At 37.2% G+C, this 23,992-nt stretch overlaps 1 protein-coding gene across 4 annotated transcripts in view; it reads left to right on the top strand.

The window, feature by feature from the left end:
• MAPK8 (mitogen-activated protein kinase 8) overlaps positions 1-17,524 on the top strand; it is an 84,572-nt gene extending 67,048 nt beyond the window's left edge. For 3 of the 4 annotated variants that reach the window (XM_004716761.2, XM_004716762.3, XM_045290248.1), the window contains 2 exons: positions 14,864-14,941; positions 16,542-17,524. In XM_004716761.2, the coding sequence (XP_004716818.1) occupies positions 14,864-14,941; positions 16,542-16,687 (224 nt within the window). In that variant the 3' untranslated portion in view covers positions 16,688-17,524. Of the gene's footprint in view, positions 1-14,863; positions 14,942-16,536 lie in introns of all 4 variants that reach the window. The other variant, XM_004716764.3, reaches the window with a different exon arrangement.
• The last annotated feature ends 6,468 nt before the right edge of the window (positions 17,525-23,992 follow it).

Genomic DNA, 23,992 nt, shown 5'->3' with positions numbered 1-23,992 from the left:
AACCCCATACTGTTCTTGTACACTTGTTAGAACATGTCTATAATCCTAGAAGAAAACTGCTATGCCAAAGGTTACTTCCAAATTGTTATCCAAATATAATAAATTGTAGCCATTTATATTCTATTAGTATTATATGGGAATAGCCACTTTTCTCCACCCCCACTAACTGAGTTATTTTTTGAATGTATTTGAATATTAATATTTTCATAGCCAAGGAAGTGCCAAAATAGCTCTTTAAAAGAACCTCTGAAACATTTGGATCAGGTCAGTTTTAGATCGTATTTACTACCAAGTTTCTTTGACAGTCATTTATTGTTTTGACCATATTTGTAATCATGTAATTTTGAGCAAATCACTTGACCCTAATCAAACTTCCAAAACTAAAACAGAAAGAATCCTGAAACCAGTTTGAGAAAAAAAAAAAAAAAAAGTTACTAAAGGAAGTTGTTTGAACAACCAGTAACAACGTGAAATTAACACACATGAAAATATCACTCCCAAACCAGCCCAGATATAGAAGTATCAAACGTAAAATAAACCTACAAGACAAAATATAGAAACAGAGTGAGAATAGTATTTACAGAACTTCAAAAAATCAAGACAATGTCAAGATGGAATATACTGCTTTAAACTTGAGAAGGATAATAAATTTCAGAATAATCTAAAATAAAGTTATGGAATATCATAAAAAGAAAGATCTGAAGATTTAATAAGCACAAAAACAAGATCAAAATGAAAATTATGAGAAGCCCAATCAATAGCATTTAACTTAATTGATTTCTATGACCACTGATTGTAGTGCAAGTAAATAAAAGCCTTGACTACTTCAATTTTGTCTGTTTATCTGGATGTTCTTTATTGACTCAGTTATGCAGATTTTTGTTTTGTTTTTATATTGAGTTTCAGTTCATACTGAATGCTGCAGTTTTTGATCTTCATCATCAAGTGTTTCTAGTCCTTTTTGGTTCTCAGCTAGCAAGGTTGTATCATCTGCATATTGCAGATATTGTTAATAAGTCTTCCTCCAATCCTGATGCTGACTTCTTCATATAGTCCAGCTTGTCAGATTATTTGCTCAGCATTCCTAATGAATAAATGTGGTGAAAGGATACAAGCCTGACACACACCTTTCTTCATTGTAAATTATGTAGCATTTCTTTGTTATATTTGAATGACTGCTTCTTGGTCTGTGTACAGGTTCTACATTACCATAATGAGGTGTGTTGTAGAATTCCCATTTTCAGTGTTAGAGTCAAATGCCTTTGAACAATCATTAAAATGAAAATAAACATCTTTTTGGTATTCTCTGCTTTCCGCCAAGATCCATCTGACATGCCACATCCTTTTCTGCATTGTGATAGTTGGTTGATTTTATGTCAACTAGACACTCACAGCTAGGGGTAAAGTCAAGCCCATAAGTCAAGTGGTATCTTGATAGCCACACCTTGAATGTGTGGCTTTTTGTATGAGCCTAAAGGTTTCTGGGAACTGCCTCTTTGTTATTTCACTGAGACTGTTTGGTTCCAGAGGTGGCTCCATGTGGACCACTCAGCCCTGAGACCCACCTAGAGCCCTGCCACCTTCCCATCAATCCTGGGTCCACCACCAGCCTGAGATTTTTCTGCTTCCCAATTCATCATTCTGCATCACTGGCATGTGGTTACGTGAGTCTCAAGAGGGACTTAAGGATTAGCATTGGGTTTATCTAACTTGAGTTGGACTGGGCTGGGATGATTTCTTGGTAGATAATTCTTGGTATAAAGTTCTTTCTTATACTATATGCATATCACTGGATTTGTTTCTCTAGGTAACCCAACCTAACACATGTATCCCACATGGATTTCTGGTCACTCTCTGTCAATGTACTGCTGCAGCTATTTTAAAAACATTTTCAACAAAATTTTGCTTGTATGTGATGAGTAGTGTTATTTATTTTGAATAGGCACAAATATGGATTTCTTCTATTTGTTTGGTCAAGTAGCTGTCTTCCAATTTTTTTTTTTTTTGCATAGACTAGTGAGTGCTCCGTGGCTTCTTTAGCTTGTTAAAACATTTCAGTTGCTGTTCCATAAATTCTTGGGGCTTTGTTTTTTACTAATGACTTCAGCACAGATTGAACTTCTTCCTTCAGTACCATTTGTTCTTGATCATATACTACCTCTTGTATAGTTTCCATCAAAAAATAATTCTTTATGGTACCAACTGAAAACCAAACTAAACCTATTATCATGAAATCAATTCTGACTCATAGTAACCCTATACAGGGATTCTGAGACTTTGTAAATAGGGCAACAGATAGTCTCATCTTTGTCCTGCAGAGTGGCTGGTGGTTTTAAACCTCCAATCTTGTTAGCAGTCCAGTGCTTACCCGACAGCACCACCGGGGTCCCTTTTGATGCCATGAGTGTGTGCATTACATCTTTTGAGGCTTCCTCTCTTTCTTGAGATATGCTGAGAGTGTTCTTCCTTTTGTTGTTCTAACTCCAGGTCTGCACATTTCATTATAAAAATTTACTTTGTCTTTTTTAAGCTGCCCTTTGAAATTTTCTGTTCGATTCTTTTATTTCATCATTTTGTGTGCGGGTTTTTTTTTCCATTTCAGTTTCCCTTGCAACTTCTCTTTGACATTCACTTTGGGCTTTCCTTTCTTGACTTTTAAATTACAGTTTGCTTTCTTCATGGATGATGTTCCTTATGCCATCCAGTAACTCCTTATGTCTTGTCATTAGTGTCATTGCTATTGTCAATGTCTTGTCATTGTCAACAGTGCATCATATCTGTTCTTGAGGTGATCTCTAAGTTCAGTTGGGATATACTCAAAGTCAAACTTTTATTTCATGAACTTCTTTTAATTTTCTTCATCTTCATACTGAATTTACATGAGCAATTGATGGTTGGTTCCAAGGTTGATTATTGAAGGTTTAACCTAATGTCTTTATATAGCCAATGGTTGTGGGTTGCTATGATGCTGCCAGCTATACCATGAGTATTTAAATACCATTAATGTTACCCATGGTGAACAGATTTCAGAGGATCTTCCAGGTTAAGAACAAATAAGAAAGAAGGTAAAGACAGTCCAGTCCTAAGGGATTAGGCATTGAAAACCTTATGAGTAGCAACAAAATGTTGTCTAATATAGTGCTGGATGATGAGCCTCTCAGGTTGGAAGGCTCTAAAAATATGACTGGGGCAGAACTGCCTCTTCAGTAGAGTCAACCTTCATATCCTAAATGATATGGATTGAGCAAAGCTTTCAGAACTTTCTTTTACTGATGGGACACAACTCAAAATGAAAAGAAACAGTTACAAACATCTATTAATAAGTGGAACATGGAATGTGAGAATTTTGAAACTAGGCAAACTAAATTTTCAATAAGTGAAATACATAAAGATCAATAGTATATATAGGCCTTAGTGAGCTGAACTGAACAGACAATTTCAGTTCACACCAAGAAAGACAACAGTGACTCAAACAAGTGACTGAACAAGTCAAACGATCTTTCTTAAGATACAAAGGCATTGGAGCTATGATATAAGGAATTCAGAAGAATGGCACTTATCTATTTTCAACGGATTGAAGGAAAGATTAAAAAAGATATAGCTAAATAAGGGAAAACAAAATTTATAAGAATTCAGGAAGGCAATCCAAGAACAAACTTTGACAAAATAATATTAGACACTATTTAAAAATAGCAAGTACAGTGTTCTCAAATAACAAGGTTATTCCCACCCCTCAACTACGGTCAGGGGAGATTCACCACTGGCTTAATTCACATAAGGACCTTGCATATGGATTTTGGGCTTTCAGTGCCATCTGTAACCTTCTGCAAACCAGGTATTCACAATTTAAGCTCATACTGTTCCCTTCTTAAGATTTGGATTTTATTATTTACATTCATTGGATCACATAAGCTAGTCTGCTTCCTCCATGTGGGCTTAGTTGATGACTCACTTAGATGGCTGCTTGTCTGAAAACAAGCCTTTACTACCCCAGATGCTATTCTTTCTAATAGCTGGGCACATCTATTTTCTTCTATACATTGCTATATTACCCATACCTCCCATGATCTCTTCAGGAGAGCAAGTTCTAGCAAGGCTATACATAAGAATGAACTATCCTTATATTTAGGTTAGAATAAGTACAAGGCCAAGGTCCATTCATGTCTATGGTTTATATGTGTCTGGTTTATTTTAGAGGTATCATTATTGTTTTATGTTAGAGTTGTATAGTTAGGATAAAATGTAATGTTTCATTTAATCTCCCTTTTAACCATTTTAATGTTTGAGTTGTAAAAAAAATTGAAGGACAAATATACATGGATTAAGCCTCAGCGAATATAATCTGACCACAGACCAGGAATGCGAATAGCTGTTGCTATCATACAGAGTGCATTGGAAAGTGGATTATTATCGATGTAGTTAGGTTTGACCTATTTTAACTTTGTTTCAGTTTTTAATATTTTTTCTGCTGTATTTTTTATAGAGGTTTTTTACTATTTTAACATTGTTATTAGTCCTGGTTTTATAGGAGTAGGGCTTGTATGTTTTTCTGTATATAAAATCCAGGATAGGTAAATCTGTAGAGACAGTTACTGGATTAATGGTTTCTGGGGGTAATGGCAGGGGAGGTTTAGGAAAATAGAGGGCTAATAACAAGTACAAGGAAAAAAATGTTCTAAAGTTAATTGTGGTGGGGATTGTACAATTCTTAATACGATTGAATTGGATATGTGAATTACATGCCATAAACTTTTAAACATTAATTAACTAATTACAAATAGAAATTCAGAAGGTTATTACTAAGATTTCAAAACTATGTAATGCATTAAGAGAGTAATGTAGTGGAATTGAATTTGGCAAAGCCAAATTAGTAAGCTTGAAGAAAAATCTCTCAATACTACTCTGCAAGGTGAAAAAAAATTTTAAGGAAAAAAGAACAAATAATTTTGAAGAAGCTTAAGAATGTAGAACAGTATCAAGAGGATATGCAATAGGAATTAAGAATTGGAAGAAAAAAGAAAAAGTTTAAGAATTGTTGGAAAAAAACTTTCCTAATACCATGACAGGTAAGAAAATATGTATCCAAGAATCTGAATCAACAAAACAAGATGGATCTCAGAAATAAATCACCAAGTTATACCACAATCAGTTCCTGATTAAAAAAAAACAAGGAAAGAATCCTGAGAGTAGTTTGGGAAAAACAAAGGTACCCACAAAGAGGAACGAATAAGACTAAGCTCTAATTTTGCAGCAGAAACCATGCAAGCAAGAATGCAATAGGAAAAATAAACAAACAAAAGAGTGCAATAGGATGTATATTAAATTCTGAAAGGAAATAAAATTGCCAAGCAGGAATCATAATCTCAACCATTTATATCTCAAATATAAGGGTGGAATAAGTGCATTTCCAGGTAAACACAAACTACAGGATTGCTTTATGTAAAAACAACATTCTTATAGAAAATTTTAAAAAATATTGAGAGGATTCTTTGCACAGCATATCAACAGCAGCAGACAACAACATTAGGTTAAAATACATAATACTATCCAGAAGTTAACCCAACTATAGAAATATACATAGTAAAACAAACATACCCGACTGAAAGCTAAGACCAGAGATACCAATTTATGCTGAAGACAATTATAAAATCACTAGAAGAAATGGTGTAGAAATAGAGCTTCCAAATGGAAAGGAAATCAAGTAGATTTTAAGGTAGAACAGATTTGACTTTTAAACTTGGCAAGAAATTAATAAATTATAAGGTAACTTCAAAAAAGTAAATGATATAAAAGGAAAACCATAAAGACCTTGTACTAAAATAACAGCCAGGAAAAAAATGACAAAAGAAACTCAGAAGCAAAATTAATTCAACATAGAAAATAAAGAAGCCAACAGCACCACAAAAATCCACACAGTAAAGTGAGAAGCAGTCAGTTCATACCTCTCAATTATTTCACTGAATATAAACAGATTAAATGCCCCAGCCTATAGGCAGAGTATAGTAGGATGGATAACAAAACAGGATCCATCAATATTTTGTCTACAAAAGATACACCTGAAACACAAATTGAAAAAAAAAAAAGATTAATCCAATGATAGAAAAAAACACATTATGCTAATAGCAAACAGAAAAGAACAGTTGTGGCAATATTAATTGCTGATGAAATAAAATTTAAGGCAAAATCCTGCATGGGGAGCAAAGAAGAACATTATAATTGAAGTGTCAATTAAACAATAAAATAAAACCATAATAACAATGCATCTCAAGTTAATCTCTCAACAAATTAAAGTGAAAAACAGGCAACTCCATAATAATAGTAGGGTACTTTAGTTCACCACTCTCAATAAACAACTATAAAGAAGCAACAAATACACAGAAAGACCAAATAACAAAATCTATCAATTTGACTTGAGACAAATACAGAAAGTACCTAGCGTAAGTACAGTGGGTATTTTTCTCTAGCTCACATGGAGTATTCTCCAGAATAAACCATAGTTAGGCCACGAAGTGAGCCACATAAGCAAACAAACAAACAAAAATTAAGTTATTTTTCTCAGGTCTTTAAAATTAGAAATCAATAAGGAAAAGCCAAAAACATAGGAATTGATTACTGTTATACTTTTAAACTCCTGAGTAATCGAATAAATAAAAGAATTAGATTAATAAGTTTCTTGAAGCAAATAATGAAAATACAACACACTACAAAAGCAATACTCAGAGGGGCAATCTATATAGCAAGGCACACACATGAAAATTACCTTACTGGAGTGTATCGAACAATAGAAAAAGAACAGCAACATAATCCAATAGCCACCAGGAGAATTAGCAGTATACTCACTAGTCTATAAGTTCCTTTAAGCTGTTAAAAATCTTAATAAGAATATCTATGTTTTAGAGAGTAGATATCAATTTACATACTCAGATGTTTATCGCTGATAAAAGTTTCAAATCTGTAACTGCATTGCATTTCTTTTCTTTCACATTTACCTAAAGCCTTTGATGATTTTGCTGTTTAGAAAATACTGAATTGGGTGTCATGCTTAAGTACGGATTTTTTTTTATAATGATCAAATGTCATTGTTACATAGTTCTTGTAAGAAAAAAAAAATTCTATTTGATTCAAAAGCAAAAGGTCATTAAAAAGAAAAGAGAAAAAACCTGCATGAATATCAGAGATACTCGAAAATGTGCTCTTAATCATAGAGTAGGTAAAGCAAACAGAAAAAAATAAATGAAGTTAAAAAGCTGAATAGATCATTTCAGAAGGCAGCTTGCGAAGACAAGTTAAAATATAATAAATGTGCAAAGACCTAGAGTTAGAAAGCTAAAAAGGAAGAACAAACATATCTTATAAGATCGATCTAAAGAAAAATTCAAGATTCAAGTTGAAATATTGTAAGATTCTTTGGGCAAAATATTGAGTGATGCAAGAAACATCAAAGGAAGATGAAACTAGCACAGTCACTGTACCAGCTAGTTAAGAGTCCACCATTTCAAGAGGTAATGTATGAGCAACAACCAATGGTACTGAAGGTAGAAGTTTAAGCTGCACTGAAAGTGTTAGCCCAAAACAAAGCTCCAGGAATTAATGGAATGCCATTTGAATATTTCATCAAGCTGATAGAGCACTGGAAGAACTCACTCATCTATGCTAGGAAATTTGGGTCTTCCCACATTTGGCCAACTGACTGGAAGAAATTCATATTTGTATCCATTTCAAAGAAAGGTAACCCAATAGAATGCTCACACTATATAAAAATATCACTGACACACATGTAAGTAAAATTTTACTGAAGATCATCCAACAACTGTTGCAGAAGTATATTGAAAGGTAGATGCTAGAGATTCTGGCTGGATTCAGAAAAGGGCCACAGGTCCTCTTCTGGGGATATCATTGCTGATATCTGGAAAGAATACCATAAGGTTGTTGACTTGAACTTTGTTGATAATGCCAAGGCATTCGACTGTGGAGCATAACAAACTATGATTAAGTTTCAAATAAATGGGAGTTCCAGAAAACTTCATGTGCTCCTGCAGAACTTGTACTGCAGAAAATCAACAGGCAGTTGTGTGAACAGAACAAGTATGATTTATATTTATATGGCAGTACATTGAGGTAGTGGACAGACTTTGAGCCTCTACTCAAACCCTGCCTCAACGTAAGAATGCTTTGTGAGTGATGCTTACCCTCCCGCTGAAGACAAAATAGGTGTACAGCAAGTGTGGTGAAGAAAGATGATGGTGCCTGGCTATCAAAAGATATAGGATTTGGGGTCTTAAAGGCTTGAAGTGGCCAATAGCTCAGAAGCAACAAGCCCACATGGAAGAAGCACACCAGCTTGTGTGATCATGAGGTGTCATTGGGACTGGGTAACAGACATCAGGAGACCCAAAACAAACAAAATACATTGTTGAGAATGAGAGGGGTCGGAGCTGAGACCCCAAACTCATCTGTAGACTATAGGACAACCCCTCACAGAAGGGTCACAAGTAAGGAATGAGTCAACCAGGGTGCGGTATATCACCAATGAAACACAATATTCCTCTGATTCCTTGAAGCTTCCTCACCCCCCACTATCATTACCCCAGTCCAGCCTTTCACTGCAGGGTAGACCGGAGCATGTACACAGGAACAGATAAGAGCTAACGACACATGGAATCCAGGTCAGATAGACCTCTCAGGAGCAGAAATGGGAGTAGCTATACCAGGAGAGTAGGGGGAATGTGGGGAGCATAGGGGTGGAAGGGGGAACCTATTTCAATTATCAACACAATCTCACACACACCCAGGGGGGTGAACAACAGAAACCGTGGGGGGAGACTGTGGTCAGTGTAAGATATGAAAATAATAATTTAGAATTTATCAAGGGGTCGGTGGGTGGGGCTGATACCAAGGGCTTAAATAGAAAGTAAATGTTTAAAAAATAATGATGGCAACACTTGTATAAATATGCTTGATAAAATTGATGTGTGGATTGTTTTAAGAGCCCTCAATAAAATGATCTTTGAACATAAAATAATAAAAAATAAAATCAGGAATGGTGTGCATCAGGTTTGTATCATCTCTTTGCCGAGCAAATAATCAGAGAAGCGTAATTATATAAAGAACAGTGCAGCATCAGTATTGGACGAAGGCTTATAAACAATCTGTGATATGCAGATGACTCAGAATTGCTTGCTGAAAGTAAGGTGGACTTGAAGCACTTGCTGATGAAAGTCAAGGATTGTAGCCTTCAGTATGGATTCCAACTTAATGTAAAGACTACCAAAATCCTCAGAACTGGACCAATAAGTAACGTAGATAAATGAGAAAATGTTGAGGTCTCAAGGATTTTGTCTTACTCGGATCCAGAACCAATATTCATGGAAGCGGGAGTCGAGATACTGCATTGGGTAAATCTGCGCAACTTCTTTCCAGTATTGGAAAGCAGGATGTTACTGTGAACTAAGATGTTCCTGACCCAAGTCACGGTATGTTCACTTGCCTCATATTCATGTGAAAATTGGATATTGAAAAAGGAGGACTAAAGTAGAATCATTGTGTTTTAATTATGGTGCTAATGAAGAATATTGAAAGTAGCATGGGCTGCCAAAGGATAAGCAAATCTTTCTTGGAAGAAGTACAACCAGAGTGCTCCTGAGAGGCAAGGATGCGGGCCATTGTCTCACCTCCTGCAGACATTATCAGGAGAGACCATTCTCTGGAGAAGGATATAATGCTTGTGAAAGTCACGGAAGAACAAAAAGCAGGAAAGCCCTCAAGCTGGATGGACACAGTGGCTGCATCAAAGGGCTCAGGCATAGGAACAGTTGTGAGGCTGGTGAAAGTCCAGGCACTCTTGTTCTGCTGTGCCTAGGATTGATATGGGTCGGAACTGACTCATTGTCTTTTAACAACAGCATTTGATTAAGCTTTCACATACTCTGATTTAAATATTTTGACAGATATCTGTCGTCCACCAAGCACTAATACAGTCGCTTAAGACCTTGTTGGGTGCCATTGAGTTTTTTTGTTTTTGTTTTTAACATCTTTAAGTCCCAGAAGTTGAGGACTTCGTGCAGAATGGCACCAATGTAAGCAGCTCACCTTGGGACTTCCATGGAGATCAGTGAATCTGGAGATCAGGAAGCCCAGTCTGATAGTTAATCTCCACAACAATCCAGAGCTCTTCTCTAAACCAGGAATCAACCTTCACCCATACCTGCTGTGGAGCCCCAGAGTCCTGCAGTCTGGTGCAAGGACTACCCCACCCTGCGATGCTGCAAATCCCACCATGGGCAGCACCCACCAGCCTTCCTCGTTGTGCCCAGTGCCTTCCTGCTGTCTATGCATGGCTATTCCCACCACCTCAGGCCGCCATCCACCATCCATGCATGGCTTTTCCTGCTGTACCCAGCACCCTAAAGCTATCCATCTATGGCACCCCCAGCATGACCAGACTCCTTTTCACTATGTGATGGCTCCTGCTGCCAGGCTGGTACCCTCTCACTGTCCACCCGCAGAACTAGTAGCAGTGGCTAGGGCTTCTCCGCTGCCAGTCATGGTGCCTCCAGCCGTGGGTGGACCCCTCTATGCTGCTCCCCCCCCCCCCAGGCCTCACACGCCCATGCCTGAGCCCCACTCAGCATTGGACACTTACCTGTGCTGCTGCTGTGAGAGCCCACCAGCTTTCGGTCCTTGGCCTCATGATGCCCCCACCAGCCCGCCCATGGCTCCATGGCTCCACTACATACCTGTCCAGGTTATGAAGAGGAACAACATTAGAATAATTGGATTACCAGAACAAGACACAATGAGTAAGTCAACTGCAAAAATAGCGAGGGAATTCCTGGAAGAAAACTTCCCAAATTAATGAATGAGGATTTGACAACCATTCAGGAAACCAGAGGATACCAACTAGACTGAACCCCACGAAGAATTTTCCAAGGCATGTAATAGTTAAATTATCCAACATTGAGGAAAAAGAAAATTATAAGAGTAGGCAGAGGGGAAATGCTGTCCCCTATAAAGGTAATCTGTTAAGAATATGCTCAGACTTAACAGAAGATACCATGAAGAAAAGAGAGTGGGGTAACATCCTCTAAAAGTTGAAAGAAGAATGCAAATCCAAGAATCCTCTACACCACCAGACTATCAAAATAGTGAGAGCAGTAAGGCATCCTAGACAAGAAAAAATTCAAAGAATAGGTTAAGAGAAGCCCAGCTCTATAAAAAGTTCTTGTCAACCCACCTAACATTTACTGAACACAAATTGGAGAGCACCACATAGAACAACTCCACCCAGAAGTCAACACACCGAAAACAGCCCCCAAAATAACATTGGCTCAATGGTGAAAAGAAGGCAAGAATGAACCCTCCTATACACACACACCACACTGATAGAGGCAGGTAGGAAAGCACCCAACACAAAAGGTACGAAATGACATCAAAGATTCCACAGATGGATGTAATAACTCTGAATGTCAGTGGTCTTAATTTACCCATTAAAAGTCAGAGACTAGCATACTGGTTTAGAAAACATAACCCATCAATCTATTCTCTACAAGAAACACATCTCAAGCTAGCCGACAAAAATAGGTTGAGAATTAAAGGCTGATGAAAAATATACCAAGCTAATAACAGTTCAAAAAAAGCAGGGATTGCCATCCTAAACTCTGAAAAAATTGATCTCAAGTTGCAAGCCTTAAGTGTTAAGGTGGGACGCTATATAATGCTCAAGGGATCAATATGAGCAAGAGACAGTGAGCATAAATGTACATGTGGCCAACAAGAAACTCAAAATTCATCAACCAAACTCTCCAAAAGAGGATAAAAGCCATCACAGACAACACTGTAGGTGACTTTAATACACTGCTCTCTGAGAAAGATAGATCACCAGGAAAGAAGCTTAACAAGGAGTCTACAGAACTAAACTTTACAACTAGGCAACTTGACCTGATAAGAGAGTTTTAGAGCTCTCCACCCAAATGCAAAAAAAAAAAAAATCACATTCACTTCAATCAAGCTCACATGTCATATATTCAAAAATAGATCACATGCTGGGACATAAGTCAAGCCTTTGTAAATTCTAACACATAGAGGTCACTCAGACTTCCCTCTCAGACCACTAGACCATAAGGCTGGAAATTAACAAAAGGACAAGAAAGAAAACAAGGACAAAGAGTTGAAGGATGAATAACTCTCCTGCAAAATGAGTGAGTACCAGCCCAGATTAGAGATGGAATTAAGAAGCTTATAGAAACCATTAATATTGAAAAAACTCTGGTATATACACACAATGGAGTACTATGCCTCTCAAAAAAGCAGTGATGAACACATGAAACATATCATCTCATGGGAAGAGTTGGAGGAAGTTATGTTAAGCGAATACGGAAGGATAAGTATGATATGAGTCCACTGAGGTAAGCTCAAAAAGCACAATGCTCATAAAGGAAAGTTACTTAATGCATAATTCCCGGGTAGAGGTCCAGGCACTCTGGCAGGGGTCAAACCCAACCCAGGGATGCATATGGTATCCAATTAAAAAGGATAGGGAAAAAATAAAGACAATATGGATCAGGGCACTAATCCACCCATGGGAAGGGTATTGTTTATGTTTCCACTGGAAAGGGAGATAGAGAGTAGACCTCATTCTGGTGCATTAAGCCTTAAGGGCATCATTCCGGCATGGAGCAGTACATTAACAGAGAGGAGTGCTGGGCTGGCTCCAAGCTGAGCAATGTTGACCCCCTCTCCAGAAGATGTATTACAGAGGACAGCCCTGGAGATAAAGGCTGGGGAGAGTGACCAGCCTGTCCTGACCACAAGGGAGCAAACGAGAAAGAGAATGGACCTTAACCTGCCCCACCAAGCCTCGAGGACGACATTCCTGCTTGGAGCAGCCAATGCACAGAGAGGACGGTAGGGCCAGCCCCAACACAAGACACGGCCTCCCCTCACAGGCCCATAGCACTATGGACAACTCTGGAGACAGTGCGGGAAGTGTGTCTGGTCCAACCCTACCCTGACCCCTGACCAGGTCAAATCATGAAGGGAGCACAGCAGAGCGGCAAGGGGAGCAAGGTCACAACGTCCCCGAGAAAATAGACTTCTAACTCAGGGGGAAGTATTTGGCACGTCATCAGACCTGGTTGGAAGACATTCATAAAAGTCAGCAGACAGAACTGGGGCTATTTACAGACAGTTTTAAAAAAATATTTTTTATATGTATGTCTGTATATGAAATTGGCAAGATAAACAATGTCAAGGAGACAGCAACAGGATCAAAGTTCTGGGAAGAGATGGGAAGGGAGGAGGCGGGGGAAAGGGAGTGGGGAAGCAACAAATTCAGGGGCAAGGGAACAACAAGGGGTCAAAAATCGATACAGAGGAAGGTGTAAAATGCCTGGTGGAGTTTAGTCAAATGTAATGTAACGAGAGGAATTTCTGAGATCCAAATGAAGGGTGAACATGATAATGGGGCAGGAAGGAAATTTTAAAAATAGAGGAAAGAACTAGGAGGCAGAATACATAAGAGGTATAAATATAGGCATGTACATATGTCAATAAACAAATATATAATTATGGGGATATTGGTCTGTGCACATATACTTATATGTTAAAGTATTAAGGTAGCAGGCAGACTTCGGGCCTCTGCTCAAGTTTTCCCTCAACACAAGAACACTATTCAAATAACCTAGCACTGTGTGATACTTACCTTTCCTACACTATTGCTGAAGACAAAATGGGTGCTTAAGTAAGCGTGAAGAAAGCTGATGGTACCTGGTTGTTAGAAGATAAAGCGTCTGGTGTCTAAAAGGCTTAAAGTTAAAAAAGCGGCCATTTAGCACATGGAAGAAGCACAGCAGCCTGTGGGATCACGAGGTGTTGACAGGATCAGGTATCAGAAGATAAAAAAAAATACCGATGTGAAGGAGAGGGGGTCAGAGTGGAGACCCAAAGCCCATCTGTAGATAATTGGACATTCCCTCACAGAAGTGTCACACAGAAGGTATGTATTGTCACTCGGTGTAGTATAACACCAATGAAACACAGCATTCCTTTAGTCCTTTGATGCTTCCTTACCCCACTGTCATGACCCAAGTTCTATCTCACAAATCTGGCTATACTGGAATGTGTACATTGGTACAGATAAGAGCTATTGACGCCCAGAATCCAGGACAGATAAACCCCTCAGAAATAGCAAAGTGAGTAGCGATTCCATGAGAGTACGGGGAGGCCTGGGGAGGGATGGGGAGGGAAAACAGATAGCAATGATGGATGTATAACCACCATAACCCCAAACCCCCCAAGAGGGACAAATAACAGAAGAGTGGGTGAAGGGACACGGGACAGTGTAGGATATGAATATATAATTTTAAGGGTTCACAAGGGCATGGGGGAGGGAGGGAAAAGGGAGCTGATATCAAAGGGTTCAAGTAGAAAGATAATGTTTGGAAAATGATGGCAACATGTACAAGTTTGCTTGATGTAATTGACTTATGGACTGTTATAATATCTGTAAGAGCCCCCAATAAAATTTTTTTTAAAAAAATCCAGAAGTTAATAATGCATGTGTGTAACAAGCATTTATAATACAGAATAGTAGTGATACGATGTAGTGCAAGGTACTGGAGGATTTTTAAAGATGAAGCTTCTAACCCTACTTCTACCCTTAACCTTTAGGCATAGTAGTTACAGCAGAGATTTTTTGTTTCTCTAAATATAGATCACAGTTGAGGTGAGGATCAAGGAGCAGTTGATACATTTGAATCTTTGAGTGATGCTCTGCCACTGTATTAACACTTTATAACTTAAAACATATAACTTAAAAGATTGACTCAGTTTTTGAAAGATTGATTTTTATTCATCTGTTTTTCAGAATTGATATACAAGGAAGTTTTGGACTTGGAGGAGAGAACCAAGAATGGAGTAGTACGGGGTCAGCCCTCTCCTTTAGGTTGGTTACAATATAAACTTGATTAAGATTGCCCTTACTGTATTTCAATCTTCAGTGTCACTGAAGCCTAAGTTCTTTTTATATCTGCCACTATTATTTATAATTTCATAATTACTTAAGTAATTAAATTAGCTATTAGGCTATCAATATATCAAAAAACTATGCTAATATACTAGAAACTTAATAAAATACACATCTTTTTCTGTGACATTAACGGTCTATTAAAAGGACAGAAGCAGAAAACCTCATTCTCATCTCATTATCTTTGTTCTCATTTTTAAAGAAAAAACTCAAAATTCAATATACTTGTCTTTCAATGAAGCAAAAGCTTCCTTCTATGATTTGGTATGTGTGATGACAGCATTCATCTATTTTTGGTATTCTTGATTTGTTGAGCAAAGGCAGTAATACTGAAACTATCATTAGAAATTGTTCATTCTCCAGAGGATGTATACTGGTACAGGTAAGAGCTGGTAACACAGGGAATCCAGGACAGATAAACCACTCAGGACCAATAGTGAGAGTAGCAGTACCAGTAGGGGAAGGGGAAGGTTGGGAGAAAGAGGGAACCGATCACAGGGACCTACATATAGCCGCCTCCCTGGGGGATGGACAGTGGAAAACTGGATAAAGGGAGACATTGGACAGTGTACGACATGAAAAAAAAAATAATTTATAAATTATCAAGGGTTCACAAGGGAGGGAGGGGGAAAAGTTGATACCAAGGGCTCAAGTAGAAAGGAACTGTTTTGAGAATGATGATGGCAACAAATGTACAAGTGTGCTTGACACAATGGATGGATTGTGATAAGAGTTGTACAAACCCCCAATAAAGTGATTTAAAAAAAAAAAGTTTTCATTCTCTAAGAAAGCTGATTTGAGGGAGATAACTTATTTTATTATAAGCTAACTATATACTTAACTGTAATACTTGTGATAGTTACAAAGAGCCAAAGGAAAATTATAAATGACATATTAAGCTCACCACAATGATAGATACTTTTAAGGTGGCTTTTATACTTGACTTATTCAGCTCCCAAGACCCCAAATGTCTTAGTTATCTAATGCTAGTATAGTAGAAATATAAGTGAATGGCTTTAACAACTGTCATTTGTTTTCTTACAGTTTGGGAAGCTAGAAGTCCAAATTCATAGTAAAGTCTCTAGGGGAAGGCTTTTGTCTCTAGAGCAAGATCTTTGTCTCTAAATTGTGTGTGTAGAAATGGTTAAGTTTGTGTATATTCTGCTGTGTATATGAAATAAAGTAAAAAATAATTTTAAATAGTGATTGTGTATAGTGTAGTAACTTTTTTAACATTTTGAGTGATATAGGCTTTTGAGATTCTTTAACAAAAGTTAAAGACAGATTTGCGTATATTTGCGAGTGTTCGCTTCACATACAGCAAGAAGCCATGCATTGATTGATAGATACTGCTGAAGGACTCGAGTTAGCCTTATAGTTCTTGTCTTGAATAGCAAATTCGTTTTTATTTCTTTCCTTGCTAGAAAAATTATTTACCACTGGAGATAATTATAGTGTAAATAGCTCAGTCTGCAACTCTGTCTGCAACTGATACGCTGTTTTGTTTCTCATAGCACAGGTGCAGCAGTGATCAGTGGCTCTCAGCACCCATCATCGTCGTCGTCTGTCAATGATGTGTCTTCAGTGTCAACAGATGCAACGTTGGCCTCTGATACAGATAGCAGCCTAGAAGCATCATCTGGACCTCTGGGCTGTTGTAGATGACTACTTGGATTAGAGGGTGGAGTGGGAGGGTAGGGAGTCGTTTAGGTGTTGATAGAACTACTTTGAAAACAATTCAGTGGTCTTATTTTTTAGCGATTTTTTTAAAATGTAGAATTCATTTTGTAGTAATTTTTTTAATTTCAAGTGCTGTAATTTAAATTTTAAATAGTGTTTAAAAAACAGCAACAAAACTATTGTACATTTTTTGCTGTAATTAACTGTATAATATAAACTTAATTATCGTGGTTTAAATTTTTTGCATATTTGTTTATCTTATGCTGCTGTTTTGTGTTTGTTTTTTTACTGAATTTGTAAGATTTTGTTTATGAAAGCAATTATTATGTGGTGACTTGCATATATCATGAATTATTTAAGATTTTTATAGTTTTTTAAATTAGGATTTATTTTAGATGTTTTGTTCATGATGCTATCCTTCAGGGTTATGTGCTTATCAGTAAAATAACCACTGAAGAGTGAGGGAAAATAACTTGTAGCCAGTTAGTTATATTCAGGAATAACTACTGTAAATGATGAACATTGTAAGAAACCTCCAATAATTGCTACTTGCCAATCCTATTTACAATTGGTCGACTTCTACATGAATGCTGGCAAAATTGCCATCATCATATGCCAGAATAGCTCAGAGTTTTTCTTTGAAGATGTTGGGCATCTGCCACTACGCTCCTATCTCTCCCACCCCCACCCCACAAAAGTAACGACCATGGTGTATTCTGCTAATTTGTGGCATGCTCAAGGCTTATGATCATCTAAAGTCAAGAGGATACTTCATGAATAAGACATTTCAATGCAAATAAACAGAATGGTTCACTTCTCCTAGCTATGAGCCTGTTTTTGTACATACTGAGTTTTCTCAGGCTATCCATCCTGTAATGGTTTAGAGTCCATTTTTCCCTTCCCTACGATCTCAGGCCCTTGGACCTTCTGATTTCTTAAGAGTTGGAGTGCCAGTCAGTTGAGCACCAGGATCGGTGTTCTTGGCCATGTAATTCTTGCTGTAGCATAATCATATTTATAATCGCTATCAGGAGGTTCCAAAACCTACGTAGATTTCTGTAGGTGATATATCAAATGAGCAATATATCGTTCATCTGAAAATAGCACACAGCCATATATAGGATATAATTTTCTAAGGACTTTTTCACACTGAGCAGAGCAGGCATAAATGGTAGTTACTTAGTCTGAGCCTTTCATTTTTTTATATCTGATTTTCAATACAACATGAAATGTAGAAGTTGAGTAGTGAAGAATGGTCTGGCTTCGGACTAGTGTATGTTAATTGTTTACATTTTATATTTGCAGAATTATTTCTTTATAACTGAATGGCTCCTGAAATGTCATTCAAGTCTTACTATCTCTGAAGTATGTTGTTTGTAATGACCCTAGGCAACTTTATCTTACAACCAGGAGGGATTTCGTATAGTGAACTGAGGAATGCATACTTAAGTAGTGACCAGGTTCTGGGCCCCAGCCCATGGGATTGAGTGACGAATAAAGCGTGAGAGAAGCTACAGCTCAACATTTGGTGTCTGAAAGTTCACTGGGCATTGACTCATATGCTGACTGCAAACATTAATGTGCAATATTTGACATAAAAATACATTAGAGTATATGTTCAAAAACAAATTTGTTTTTGATAGTTTAAAGCCATGATTTCTATTTTCTTTTGAAGTATTTTTTTATCGACCCCTTTCCTATTCAGACAACATAGTACATTAATTTTTTAGAGCCAGTTAGAATTTTGAGACTATGTTTCTTGAATTGAAAAACAGGGTTGGATTCATTATTTCAGCAAAAAATTGAGTATGAGTATAAATGTGTTCTTAGGTTTATGTTAGCGTGACAGTCAATTCACTTTATTTTTCTCTAGGATAGATTATTTCACTATTGCACTTTAACTAGCTAGCACGCTTTTAAAAGGTTCCATATCTTATATCTGAATGTTGATGACCTTGTTGATGACCTCTGTCTATTTATGGATTTTTGGCTGAACAAGAAAAAGCAGGTGTTTTGGTTGATCATTGTAATTTCAGATGCCACTTAACAACCAGTAAGTTTCAGTTTAATTCAGAAAACATGAACCCTTATTTCTTAGGTTGACTAAAATATTTAGCAAATTCTATCCTGTAATGTTGGGTGTCTTGGGTTTTTAAATACAGTATGTGTACACAACTTCCTCTCTTTATTAAATCAGTTAAGCTAAATATATGTGAGTGGGCTTGAAAAAGTTTCCGGAAAAATGGAACTGAAAGAGAAATGAGTTTTTCTACAAACTTTTTGAAGCCCTCTGGTGTGTGCATGTGTGTTTAAGCTTTATAAATCTTTAAAGCCTCTTAAACATTGCTTTTGAAAAATTCATTACAGATACAGTTTCTATCAAGTAGTAACTTATTTAAAGCAACTTTTTTAGTATTTTGATTTCTCAAACTTTCTTCACTTAATACAATCATCATCTTACTGTCAGACATTATTTTTGACCATTTTTTTGCATATGTCTCACTGGTTGCTATTCTCTAAGCTTCTAATTTATACCACTTGTACAATGATTGTGTGGTTGATGTCTCTTAATTATAATATGCATAGAGTATTTCAGCTCTTTCCATATTGTTTGCTAAACAGTTCTCAGTTGTGCACCTCTGGCTGCTGCTGATTCCTGGTGCCAGCTCTTCTGAGTTAGTAAAGGCACACTGCATTCCCCTCAGATTGCTAAGAAAACTCCAGCCTTTCAATGAGAAGATGCACAACCTCTCTGATAGTGCAGAGTTCAATTGTGTATAAAATAGCAAACTTCCTTGTAACCCATTCCATTTTTCTATTCCATGCTAAGCCTGCTGTGCTCTTTAAAAAGGTGAGGAGAATGTCATTGGCTAAGTGAAAGCAGCAGCAAGCAAGGGAAGCTGTTTCCTGAGTTACGGATACAACTTGGTGTATATTATCCGCTAATGTCTGCTACACGCATGAAGACTTAACCACTTCGTGTGGCCCAGGCCTACACAACATTCTGAGGTGTAAAAGCTTTGTATCTTTTCAGAAATGATGTTGTAGTTTGTGTGTGTTGTTCCCTTAGTCACACAGTAGCTGTAGAGTGGATGCATGAAGCCTTAGGACCCCTGATAAACTCTTAGCGATAAGAAATCCAATGTCATCATTCTGCCTTCTTATGTGCTTCCTCTCTTTCTTCTTTTCTTCTTCAATATACATTGTGTTTCTGCTGATCTCGCTTAGATTTTTTCCCTCCTTATCAGAGGATACAGAGTTTTCCTTAATAGCAAGAAAGCTGAAGAGGTAAGGGGCATTGAAACAGAAATGTATAGTTTGGGGTACAATTAGAAAACTCAAAAAGAAAACAAGTCCTAATTAATTGCAAGCTAGTTGCTCTTAATCAAGCTCTCTGAAGGAGAGTCTAGTAAGAATAATAGCTTCCTGGCATTTCTGATAAAATTTTTATTGGTTACTGAACAGTTGAGAAATACTATCTGTGGATTAGTTGTGCACAATGTTCTTTTCTCACAACTTCCAAATAATACTGGGTTTTTATTGAACTACCTCATACTAATTTTCTATGCTTTCTCAAGTAAGCTGTTGCCCTTATTGGTATATCTTTACTGAGTGTGAATTATAAATATGTGTTAAATACTAAATAGCCAATATTGACACAATACCAGTGAATATGTAAAATATATACTTTGCATTAGTGAACAAACACATGTAAAATCTTTCACTGTATCTTGGAAAATTGTGTTAGATATACTGTGTGGAATTATTATTGTCTGTTTTTGTAAGTAGAAACCTGCTTGTGATATCAGTCCATTCTTCACATTTTACAAAAGGAATAAATCTTAGTAAATTTTACAAAGAAATTACTTTTATAGGCCCAATATTTGGTATATTTTTGAGAAGCTCTTAATCTTTTAGCCAAATGGTGAAGTTAAACTAAACTAGCTATTTACCTAGACTGTGCCATCTATTTTCTCATGACAGATTATACTGTTCATCAGGTTTTAAAACCTGCCAATCTAAGTATAGTAATTGACATTTCTTTCTGCCCATACAGTTCCATTCTTTCTTCATTCATTTCTCCTCCCTATGTTCTATTACTCCTGTCCTCTAGACAACCCAGAATGGGGTGCTTTGTAAGGAATGCTGAGATAATTATTGTGGTTTTTAATTGTTCATGCTCTAGTCATTAAACATGCACCACTGGAATGTAAACAATGTTACCTAGTATGTTATTTAGTTATATTTTAAAATAAAAAAGAAGAAAGTGGTATGAACATTTTGAAATGTAGAGTTTCTTCATTGAAAACAAAAATAAATGTATGATCAGTTGTTGCACTTGTTAGTTTTAGGAGTACATGTGCATTTGGATAATAGTGGAGTATCACTAGAACAACCTAGAAAGGAACCCTGGTGGCATAGTAGGTTACAAGTTGGGCTGCTAACCATGAGGTCTGCAGTTAAAACCACCAGCCTCTCCATGGGAGAAGATGGGCAGTTCTGCTCTGTCCTACAGGTTCACTGAGTCAGAAATGACTTGGTCGTTAAGTCTTTGAGGAAGATCCTAAGCTCTTGTCCTGGATTTTTGGTTTTTCTAATTTTGCTTTTTATAGATTGAAATCACTGCAGAAATTTTATCTCTAAAAAAGAAAGTTTGTTTCAATGTCCCTAACTGGTTCTTGGGAATTGTAAAACAGCTATCATAGTCACTTGACAGAAGTAATCTAAAACTAGAGACTCTCTTAAAACAAACACGGATTTCAGTGTTGTGGTGTGTTTCCAACTATTGCTCAGAATATTTTCTTCTCAGCTATGCTGGCCATGCTGCTATGTATGTTCAGGGTGAGACCACTGCCATCTCAGCCTCTGTGATGACATCACTCAATCTTTTGTTCAACTCTGGCTACAGCCCTGTCTTCACATCATCTCTATGCTCACACCTTCTTTCCAAAGGTGGACCAGGGTAGGCAACTTGAGTAATTGGTGAGGTTGCTGACTTGGTGGACTGTTTTACCTCAGTGCCTGGAGAAGTCTCTAAAAAGAAACAAGGTGACAACAAGCAGACACCAGAATGTTTAAACGTATTTTTACTATAATCGTTTTCCCACCCAGTGATAATGTCTTGGTTATAACATTAAATGGAGTGATGTATCTTTATTAATTTAGTTACTGAATTTATTTTTCCATTCTTCCTTTAAAAGGCCCATTCATCTTATTAAATGAAGAGTGATTTGTACTGGTTTTATTACTTTTTTGATTTTTTTATGTTTAGTTTTAAGCTGTTGTAGGTTATACATCAACATATCTTAGGATTTTATTTGAAACTAAAAGGTACTTCAAATACTTTGTAAATGTTAACTTTCTAATAAGATTTTCACTTAACTTCTTCAATTAAAGTATATATGTATAAGAATCCATGCTGGAAGTTAAAAATTAGGTTAGAGAAAAAAATGGATGACACTGCCCCGCCTTTAATAAGCTCAGAGTCTAAACACCTTGTTTGAATAAATCATGGAGGAATGAGGAACATGCTGAAGAAACCCAGACAGGAGTAGCTAACGAGAAGAAATGGGGAGTTTTTCCAGAGGAAATGTTTTTGAGCCTTGGTATGAAGAAGGTGTGGAGAGGGAGGGTACTTGGGGCTAAAGAAATGTCAAAGTGTTTTAAAACTATGAACCCTGACAAATAATCAGAGATGGTTGGTATAGGTGTAGGGCGTATGAAGGGATAATGGACGATAAAAATGAAAACACAAGACTCAGAATGAAGCATTTTGAAATAATTCTATTTTGTAGGCAGTAGGAACTCATTGTCATTTGTGAGAAAGAAGTGGTATAATCCAACTTTTGTTGGCTGTAGTAAAGTTGTTGGATTTGTGGAGATTGGTGCCTGGAAGGCTGAAAGTATCCCACTGAGACAGGAAGTCCTAGATGTAGAAACGCAATATTATGGGAGGAAGGGGACTCCCTTGATATATTACCATGTGTAAGCAAGTTAACAAGGATAGCATTGGGGGCAAAGGAAGGTGTTTATGGGAGGGACATAGTGAAGGGAAAATACAACCAATGTGTTTCCCAGTGTGTACATCCTAGTTTGAAGGTGTCTAAACAACATAATCAAAGGTGACATCTAATGTGTCACTGGCTGGTTGGGGTCGAGGGGAAAAGAACAGTTGATTTGTGCTGATTAACTTCCTGTAGATCTCTCGTTTCCTCATCCCTCATCATGTCTGCATTATTTACTTATACTGCCTATGCCCCACTCCCTTAATGCCATCTGGTCAATTGTGTCACTATGTAGACAGAGGAAGATGATAGGAAAGATAATCCTGTTAGATGTAACATCCTAGACATGTGAAAGTTACCTAGAGAAGTATATACTGTTCCTAGTGACTAAGGATGGAGGAGTGAGTGGTGAAGCCAGCAGAAGAAATGGGAAATCATGACTGTCTTGAGAAGAAAGGACTAGGCCAAGGGTTCTGAACAAATTGAAAAAGAGAAACTAAAGTGCCATAATGAGACACAGTCCTGGTGAAGTTAGGATCTACTGGGTCCGATGGATGGATCCAGGAAAGCCTGAGTGCAAGGTGTAAACTCTCCTGAACCACTGCTGCTTCATCTGTTAAACAAAAGAGTAACTTTCTCGCATGATTACTGTACAAATTCAGTTCATGTGTTTTTGGGGGGTGGGGGTGGGGAGAGTTTTAGTAATGTAAGGCAAATTTGCTAGTTAATCTTAACTTTGGAAAGAAAGGAATATGGGTGCAATTTTGGAAGAGATGTTGAAGGGGGAGAAATATGCCCCGTCTTATGTGAGAACTTTTGTATACTGGACCTCCAAATCATATTCTCCATTTTCGGTTTTCCCAGTTGTCACATGGTTGATGAGAGAAATGCCTCAACATCAGTATTGCATTTTTAATGAGAATCAGATCAATTAAGCATTTTTTTCTCTTTCAAATATTATCTGGCTATGCTTTATCTAGTCCAACTGGATCCCTCTACTACATGTAGCTCCATCTTCTTGCACACAATTCTTTGCCTAATTTAAGTCCTCATTTAAGGCCCAGCTCCCATTATTTCTCTTCTGATAAAACTCTTCATTTACCTTTTCTTTCACGTGCCCATTGCATACTTGCTTGCTCACTTTAATCATTTATTCATTGTCCGCATTTTTTTTCTGCAGAGGACTTAGGAGCAACATGTTCCTGTTTGTGTTATGTGATGGCATTGAATGTGTTTGGCATCTTATGGTTGGAAGAACTGTCTTGCTCATAGCTCGTATGTTTGA

This window comes from Echinops telfairi, unplaced genomic scaffold (assembly GCF_000313985.2).
Source record: "Echinops telfairi isolate 266 unplaced genomic scaffold, ASM31398v2 ScPeMD7_35;HRSCAF=133_0, whole genome shotgun sequence".
In the NCBI taxonomy this organism is placed as follows: Eukaryota; Metazoa; Chordata; class Mammalia; order Afrosoricida; family Tenrecidae; genus Echinops; species Echinops telfairi.
This window is presented reverse-complemented; position numbering and strand designations above follow the sequence as displayed.